Source organism: Babylonia areolata, chromosome 15, assembly GCF_041734735.1.
Source record: "Babylonia areolata isolate BAREFJ2019XMU chromosome 15, ASM4173473v1, whole genome shotgun sequence".
NCBI lineage: Eukaryota > Metazoa > Mollusca > Gastropoda > Neogastropoda > Buccinidae > Babylonia > Babylonia areolata.
Genome location: NC_134890.1, coordinates 21076682 through 21086681, shown reverse-complemented (window position 1 = coordinate 21086681; position 10000 = coordinate 21076682). Strand labels below are relative to the sequence as shown.

At 41.5% G+C, this 10000-nt stretch overlaps 1 protein-coding gene across 2 annotated transcripts in view; it reads left to right on the top strand.

The window, feature by feature from the left end:
* The window catches only part of LOC143290217 (EGF-like domain-containing protein 2), a 52187-nt gene that overhangs the window by 19519 nt on the left and 22668 nt on the right, over positions 1-10000 (top strand). For both annotated transcript variants that reach the window (XM_076599547.1, XM_076599546.1), the window contains exon 2: positions 9216-9309. In XM_076599547.1, the coding sequence (XP_076455662.1) occupies positions 9249-9309 (61 nt within the window). In that variant the 5' untranslated portion in view covers positions 9216-9248. The remainder of the gene's footprint in view (positions 1-9215; positions 9310-10000) is intronic.

Sequence of the window (10000 nt, the reverse complement as noted above, 5' to 3'; positions counted from 1 at the left end):
CTACCTACCTATCTATCTATCTATCTATCTATCTATCTATCTATCTATCTGTGTACCTTTCCTCTCATCTTTTGCTTTTAACTCTCTCCATACGAACGGCGAAAGAGACGACGTTAACAGCGTTTCACCCCAATTACCATCATCAAAATATTGCAAGCGGAAGGCTGTTATACTGAAGAGGTGAATGTTGACAAAGAATACCACAATTCTGACGACGGAAGCTAAAGGTTGGGTCATTCAGACACCCACTGGACATCCGAGGGGTCTGTGTAGAGGAGAAGAGAGGACTGGCCGTACTGAGTGAGTTAACATGCGTGCAGCCAACTATTTTCGCAGCATGCCTAATAAACTACTGTGACGTGTCCACCCATGAGTCTGACGTCACCAAAAGGCAAGATGATGAAAGAAATAAATCAAAACCTGGTGTTTGGAGACAGGTTGAGTGGGCGAGGGCCAGGGATATGAGAATGGGGTAAGGGTGTGAGTGTGTGGGTGGGTGTGTGGGTGTGTGTGGGGTGGGGGAACGGGGCTGGGAGTGGAGGGACGTTCGGACCGGACGAAGGGACTGTGGGAGGGGTTGGGGGGGACAGGTGTGTGTCAGTGTGTGTGTGTGTGTGTGTGTGTGTGTGTGTGTGTGTGTGTGTGTGTGTGTGTGTGTGTGTGTGTGTGTTTTGGAGGTGAAGGGGGAGGGGGGGATCACGAGGGAGAAAATGGAGGGATTTTGTAGGAATAGAGGGAAGGAGGGTGTGACGTTGTGTGTGTGTGTGTGTGTGTGTGTGTGTGTGTGTGTGTGTGTGTGTGTGTGTGTGTGTGTGTGTGTGTGTGTGTGTGTAGGAGTGGGGTAAACGGGAGTTGGCGGGTGTATCGGGTGCAGAGGGAAGTGTGTGTGTGGGTGGGTGGGGGGGGGGGGGGGTGAGGGGGGCTGGAAGGGGGGGAGGAGGGGGACCGCGAGGGGTGGGGGGTTGAGCAGAACATATGTCGATTTGTTGAAACAGCTGGGCGTCCTTCTTGGAGGGATGGATGTGTGTATCGACCACACCCAACAAAAAAGGCCCAATTGATGTGGGCACAATATCGACAGCAACGTTGATTACATGATATACATGTACAGGCTTTACTAAAAGTTATGCACCACTTCACAAAAGCTGGTAGTGTGTGTGTGTGTGTGTGTGTGTGTGTGTGTGTGTGTGTGTGTGTGTGCCGTGGAAGCTGCGATACATAGACCAGAAATGAGTGTGTGGAGGAGGGGGGTAGAGGAGGTGCAGGGTAATGTGTGTGTGTGTGTGTGTGTGTGTGTGTGTGTGTGTGTGTGTGTGTTGGAGCTCATGTACGTTTATATGTATTTGACTGTGCTTTCATAACTGTGAAACTGCATGTTTGGTGCATATCTGTTATGCATGTGTGGGTGTATGTGTGAATGTGTGTCTTCATGTTTTACATTTATTTGCTTATTTATCATCATTGTGGTCTTATTTATTTATTATTATTATTATTATTTTATTATTATTACCATTACTACTACCTTTTTTATATCATAATTATTTATTTATTTATTTATGTAAGCGTATCTATTATTTATTCACCTTTTTTTTTCTCAAGGCCTGACTAAGCGCGTTGGGTTACGCTGCTGGTCAGGCATCTGCTTGGCAGATGTGGTGTAGCGTATATGGATTTGTCCGAACGCAGTGACGCCTCCTTGAGCTACTGAAACTGAAACTGAAACTGGTATAGAATGTACTGACACACACAAAAAGTTAAGCAACACTTCATGGAAGCAGGTATGGAATGTACTCTCACACACACACACACACACACACACACACACACACACACACACACACACACACACACACACACACACACACACACACACAGATGTAGTATCACCTACACCTGTATGGGAACTTCAAAGAGCGCAATTTGATATCGATCACACTGATGTGACCAAAGATGACAACATAAATTTACTTACATCGCATGTACGAATCCATTTGGAAGAGAAATACCTTAATCATCTAAAGATATTTACAGACGGCTCTGTTGTAAATGATAGAGCTGGTGCTGCTTTCGTTATTCCTGACCTTAACTTTCAAAACTCATTTCAACTGGGAGAGAATAAGTCCATCTTCACAGCTGAACACATAGCAATTCTAATGGCGTTAAATTTCATGATATCCTTTCCGAAAACTATATTTCAGATTCTATTTTGTGTTGATTCTAAATCAGTTCTTCACGCTATTGAACTTATAAAAGAAACGGTTAGGTATGAACTCATTATTGAAATTAACCATTTGATTCACGAGCTCTTATTAAAGGGCTCTCACATAACCTTTTGCTGGATTCCTTCTCATTGCGGTTTTTACTATAATGAAAAAGTTGACATTTTGGCTAAAAAAAAGGAGCTAGAAGCTCCACGAAGGAGTTAGATTTAAATATTTCGCTTTCACTACAGGAATGTTACACCATGGTAGAAAAAGTCCAATGGTCAAAATTTAAGTTTGAGGAAAAACACACCGGTAACTCGGAGTTACATAACAACATACAGAAAATGTATGGTTTCATGGGAAAACATTACCATAATGATTTTCATAAGAGGCAAATCATTTCTCTAATCTGCAGATGGAAAATGAATTGTTTTAGGACAAAATATGTCAGTAATGTTTCTTGCATCTGTGGTGCTCACATAACAGCCGATCATGTACCAACTTGCGATATGTTAAAGTCCCAAATTCCTGAAATGAAATCATCTTCAGTGTTGACGATCTTCAGCAGTCCATTGCTAATATATGACTTTTTCAACTCCTTGTTAAATAGTCCAGTTGGTTCGGTGTTATAGTTGTTAGTTTTTCACTAGAAATATGTTATATTGTTATGTTTGTTTGTGTGTTTTTTTTGTTTTTGTTTTTTTTAACAAAACTTAAATCAATCATTTTCTATATGTATCTCACACACACACACACACACACACACACACACACACACACACACACACACACACACACACACACACACACACACACACACACACACACACACACACACACACACACACACACACACACACACACACACACACACACACGCACACACACTTTCACTTAATCGCATGCGTACACAGTAATTCTACTCCCCTTCCCCCTCATCCCACTCGATTTTTTTCCTACCCTCGTCTAATATCACTTACAGTGAAAAGACGTTAACTCACTCAGTACGGCCAGTCCTCTCTTCTCCTCTACACAGACCCCTCGGATGTCCAGTGGGTGTCTGAATGACCCAACCTTTAGCTTCCGTCGTCAGAATTGTGGTATTCTTTGTCAACATTCACCTCTTCAGTATAAGAGCCTTCCACTTACAATATTTTGATGATGGTAATTGGGGTGAAATGCTGTTAGCGTCGTCTCTTTCGCCGTTCGTATGGAGAGAGTTAAACTAAAGAACGAACGAACACACACACACACAATTTAAGCAACACTTCATAAAAGCAGGCATATCATGTATTCACACACAATTAAGTTGAGAACCACTTCATAGAAGCACGTACAAAATGTACTGACACACAAAAAAATGTTAAGCAACATTTCATAAAAGCAAGTATGTTTTCATAAAATATTGTTGTTAATTTTTTTCGAAAGTCGAGAGATGATTCGATTTAAGCAGGTTGCTTATAGTGTACCAAATTGCACACCCCCGAAAATGGATTATGGTGCTTACATGGCGGGGTAAATAAAACAAAATGGTCATGCACGTAAAATGTTACATGTTTGTATGAGTATATATGTGTGCGTGACTGAAACCTGAATGGCTGACACAGGAAATGAATGATGAGCGACCAGTGGCAGCTGCCAGTCGGCTCTACCCAGGTAGGCAGCCTGTTGTGCAAATGACTCCGTCTGCGTTTGTAAAGCCCTTAGAGCTTGGTCTCTGACCGAGGATAAGCGTTTTATTAGTATCAATGTCGTCGTCTTTATCAACTGACCACTCATTGAATACACAAACGCCTGCTTCACGCATACGTGCATAGACGGACGCAATAGCCGAACGGTTAAAGCGTTGGACTTTCAATCTGAGGGTCCAGGGTTCGAATCTCGGTGGGGCCTGGTGGGGTAAAGGGTGGAAATTTTTCCAATCTCCCAGGTCAACATATGTGCTGACCTGCCAGTGCCTGAAACCCCTTCGTGTGTATACGCACGCAGAAGATCAAATACGCACGTTAAAGATCCTGTAATCCATGTCAGCGTTCGGTGGGTTATGGAAACAAGAACATACCCAGCATGAACACCGCCGAAAGCGGATTATGGCTGTCTGCATGGCGGGGTAAATAAACAAAAACGGTCATACACGTAAAATGTTAGATGTTACATGTTTGTCTGAGTGTGCATGTGTGCGTGCCTGAAATCTGATTGAATGACACAGGGAACGAATAATGAGCGCCCAGTGGCAGCCGTCAGTCGGCTCTACCCAAGTAGACAGCCGGGTGTGTAAATGACCTCGTGTTTGTAAAAGCGCTTAGAGCTTGGTCTCCAACCAAGGATAGGCTCTATATAAGTGTCCATATCAATCAATCAATCAATGAACATCTTGAAAAAGCGTTTGAAAAAATCGACGTTACGACCAGAAACTTGCAGTTATTCACTGTGGTTTACTAGTTAAACGCTAGCTGTAGATTTCCTTTGTAAAAAAAAAAAAAAAAAAAAAAAAAAAAAAAAGAAAAAAGCAAGAAAGCACCACTGGTTATGCGTGTTATGTGTGATGCTCATAATATCAGCATCATTTCACCATGCACACCGCCACACTCCTCTAAGAAGTTTAACTGCGCATGTTCCTAAGTGGTCCTTAACTTTTCGTGAACTCTATAGGCCAAAATGACTAATGGAAGAAAGGTGGTGGTGACGGTGGCGGTGGCGGTGGCGGATGGAGGAGGAGTTGGGAGAGGTAAGGACAGGTGGTGGGGGTGTGGAGGAAGAAGGGGGGTTGGGGGGCCGGTGGAGGCTGGAAGAGGGGGTAGGGGGAGAAGGGAGGAGGTGGTGGAGGTATTGAAGAAGGTGAAGAAGGGAGAGGGGGGGGGTAGAGGCAGCAGAAGGGGGGAGGGGACGGGGAAAGGGGTGGGGGGAGAAGGAGAAGGGAGGAGGGAGGAGGAGGTGGGCGGAGTCAGGACCTGGGCGAGTCACAGATGGTTGCGCAAGATCCAGTAGGTGTCTCAGTCTGTCTCTGTGTCTTTCTTTATGTTGCAGTTGTTTTTTAATTCAAAGATTAGTCTCTGTGTCTGCTTTTGTTGTATTTTTTTTTATTCAATGATTTGAACTCTGTGTCTGTCTGTTTTTGTTGTAGTTTTTTTTTATTCAATGATTTGAACTCTGTGTCTGTCTGTCTGTCTGTCTCTTTTTGTTACTTTTTCTTTTATTCGAAGATTAAATAGTACAGGGAACTTCTTCTTCTTCTTCTTCTGCGTTCGTGGGCTGCAACTCCCACGTTCACTCGCATGTACACGAGTGGGTTTTTACGTGTATGACCGTTTTTACCCCGCCATGTAGGCAGCCATACTCCGCTTTCGGGGTGTGCATGCTGGTCATGTTCTTGTTTCCATAACCCAACGAACGCTGACATGGATTACAGGATCTTTTACGTGCGTATTTGATCTTCTGCATGCGTTTACACACGAAGGGGGTTCAGGCACTAGCAGGTCTGCACATATGTTGACCTGGGAGATCGGAAAAATCTCCACCCTTTACCCACCAGGCGCCGTCACCGTGATTCGAACCCGGGACCCTCAGATTGAAAGTCCAACGCTTTAACCACTCGGCTGTTGCGCCTGTCAGTACAGGGAACGAAAATACAAAAAAGAAAGAAAGAAAAAAACAAAGAAAAAACACCACTACCACCACCACCACCAACAACAACAACAAAGATTCAGATCAGGATACAAATAATGATTTCATCAGAAACTGGTCCCAGAATAGATGTATATATACATTCCATGTGAAAAAATATCAATCTACATGATGACATGAACATGTATACCATCCACATCATCAAATTTTTATATTTGTTATTATGCATCGTATTAGTGGAATGCACCTCTCTTTTCTACCACTGGATAAAAAACAACAACAAAAAACAGCTCCTTACACAGACCAGATCATACACGATTAGAAAGATTAAAACAAAATAAAAGTGTCTGCCTGTGATGTGATATATATATATAAAGAACAGAGAGAGACACGCACAGACAGACAGACAGACAGACAGACAGACACACACACACACACACACACACACACACACACACACACAGATATATATACACTGTGTGTGTGTGTGTGTGTGTGTGTGTCTGTGTCTGTGTCTGTCTGTCTGTCTGTCTGTGCGTGTCTCTCTCTGTTCTTTTTTTCTGTTGCACACATCCACATATTTTGTAAGCTTTGTGTAAAATATAGTGGGCAAATTCATCTTTCAAGAAGTCCTATTTTCTAAAATCACCTTTTTTAAAATACCATTTTGCTTGCGTCATATTTAAGTTATACTTTTCAAGTTTATATTTGTATTTCACCTTCCCTAAGAACTCGTTGATATTAAGTTTCATTCTATTACTTCGACATTTATAAACATGAAACTATTATATAAAACACATAATCCTTTTTTAATTTTTTTAAATTCCTGACAGTTAATGCAAGTTCAACATTAAAAGAATTATCTTTCACAATGATGACAGCTATTTTTAAGGTGTTTTCACGTTTTCTACAGAAAGAATGTGCGAACTGACAATTCCATATATAGTGGTAAATAGTGTGTTTTTCTGTATCACAGACAAGTGCATCTATCACTTTCAGTAATTCTCTTTTTTTTTTTTTTTAAAGAATGTGTTCTTTTTCTTTCTTTCTTTTTTCTTTCTTTTTTTTAATAACTTGTCTATCTCTTTGTATATTAGCAAGGACAGAATAGATGAATAGATCACGCCTAAAATCTTCATCATCGAATTAGGGCGTTTTGAGATCTTAGGTCTGAATTCTCTTTTTTCCTCTCTCTCACTCCCTCCCTTTTTCTCTCTGTCTGTCTCTGTCTCTTTCCCTCTATCTGTGTTTCTGCCTCTCTTTCTGTCTCTCTCATTATTTATTTATTTATTTATTTATTTCATTCTCTCTTTTTGTTTTCTTTCTGTCTGTCTGCCTCTCTCACTGTCAGAAGGGAAACACACACACACACACACACACACACACACACACACACACACACACACACACACACATACACACACACACACACAGACACACACACACACACACACACACACACACACACACACACACACACACACAGAGAGAGAGAGAGAGAGAGAGAGAGAGAGAGATTTAGGTAGTAACGGAACATCATGAGAGTTCGTGTAGTAATGGAGAAACATGGTATTTTTTATGCAGTACTTTTGACCGTTTTATGCAGCAGTGGAACACTACGATAGTTCCATGCACCTAGACAGTTTCATGTAGTACTGATGACGTTTTTGTGTAGTAATGGAACACCACCATACATTATGCAGTACTTATGGCACTTTCACGTAGTAATGAAACAACATGAAGTAATGAGAGAACATAACAACTTTATTGATATTGATTGCAATTTCATGAAATTATGGATTTTTTTTTCTTCTTCTTCTCAAGGCCTGACTAAACGCGTTGGGTTACGCTGCTGGTCAGGCATCTGCTTGGCAGATGTGGTGTGGCGTATATGGATTTGTCCGAACGCAGTGACGCTTCCTTGAGCTACTGATACTGATACTGATATGGATCAGTATGACAGATTTATGTCCTAATGGGACACCATGACAGTTTTACGCAGTAATGGAACACCATGACAAGTTTATATAAAGAAACGACATGACAGTATAATGTGCTAATGATGCCAGTTTATGCAGTAATGGAACACCATGACAAGTTTATATAAAGAAACAACATGACAGTATAATGTGCTAATGATGCCAGTTTATGCAGTAATGGAACACCATGACAAGTTTATATAAAGAAACAACATGACAGTATAATGTGCTAATGATGCCAGTTTATGCAGTAATGGAACACCATGGCGGTTTTATGTAGTAATGGAACATCAGCACAGTTTTTTTTTTATGTAGCACTGATGGCAGTTCAATGTCGTAATGGAACTTAATGAGAATTCGTGAAGTAAAACAACAGCAAAAAAAACCACCATGACAGTTTTATGTAGCACTGATGACCGTTTTATTTAGAAATGGAGCAACATACAGTTTCATGTAGCACTGACGACAGTTCTGTGCCATAATGACACATGATGAGAGTTTGTCTAGTAATGAATTACCGTGACAGTTTTATGTAGTCGCGATGGCAGTTTTATTTAGTAACTGAACACTATGACAGTTTTATGTAGCACTGGTGACGTGCCTGTGTTCTAGTGAAGCACAATGATGGAATGCATCCGCTTGATAGTTTTACAGCTGGGGAACACAGTGACAGTTTTATGTAGTACTGATGCCAGTCTTTCTGCTGTAATGGAACACAGTGACAGTTTTATGTAGTACTGATGCCAGTTTTTCTGCTGTAATGGAACACCGTGACAGTTTTATGTAGTACTGATGCCAGTCTTTCTGCTGTAATGGAACACAGTGACAGTTTTATGTAGTACTGATGCCAGTCTTTCTGCTGTAATGGAAGACCGTGACAGTTTTATGTAGCAAGTCAACATCATGAGGACAGTTTTATTTAGCACTGCTGACGAGTGGAGCACCATGTTGGAATGCAACAGCTTGATAGTTTTATCAGCTGTGGAACACCGGGGCAGTTTTAGGCAGAATTATCATATATGATTGATTGTACCGATCGCCATATTATCTTCTGACTAATACTGGAGTCGAATTTCCGCGTCGAGTCAGCAGTCAAAAATCGTTTGTTCTGTATCTGTCTTGGAGAAAACACTGGTCCATGTTTCTCACTCCAAAACTGAAAAAAAAAACTGAGTTCTCCCTTACAGTATGTGGCGTTAAATTTTTTTTTTATTTTTTATCAAACTAAATTCGTTCTACTTTGCTTCTTTTTGTTCTTTTACACACACACACACACACACACACACACACACACACACACACACACACACACACACACACACTACTACTACTACTACTACTACTTCTCATTGCAATTTCGCTTTAACTGTTTAGATCATTGACTTTTTGTTTTTGCTGCTGTGTTCAGAACCAAAGTGTAAAGGTCAACGCAACCAGAGCCATGGCGTTTGGAAGCATTCATCTTCTGGTGGGACTGACAGTACTCACAGTTTGGGTAACAGGTGTGTGTGACATTCTTTTTTTTTCTTCTATATATTGTTTTTGTTTTTTTCGTACCTACTCTTCAAATTTGTGCACACTTTAAAGTCTGTCATTTTCAGTCTGTCTGTGTGTCTGTAATCGCCTCTATCTGTTGTTGTTGTTGTTATTGTTATTGCTATTATTGGTTGTTGTTTTTTTCCCTTTGTATATACCGATCTCTGATTGTCTGTCTGACGTGTTGTTGCGGTGATGGTTGTGAGTTGTTGTTGTGGGTGTTGCTGTTGTGGGTGTTGTTGTTGTGGGTGTTGTTGTTGTGGGTGTTATTGTTGTGGGTGTTGTTGTTGTTGTTTTTGTCTTCTTCTTCTTCTTCTCCTCCTCCTACCTACCTACCTACCTACCTACTACTACTACCACTACTTTTTCGTCTTCATCTCCCAGAGCATTCCAGTTCACAAACTACAGCCCCAAACAGATTCACAACCCAACCCGTCCCTACCGCACCTCACCTGCCATTACCCTGCCTTACCCAGACCAACGAAACCCATCCCAACCTAAAATCACCCAACCCAACCCAACCTTACCCAACCCAACCCAACCTTACCCAACACAACCCAACCCAACCTTACCCAACACAACCCAACCTCATCCAACACATCCCAACCTTACCCATACCAACCCAACTTTACCCATACCAATCCAACCTTACCCAAC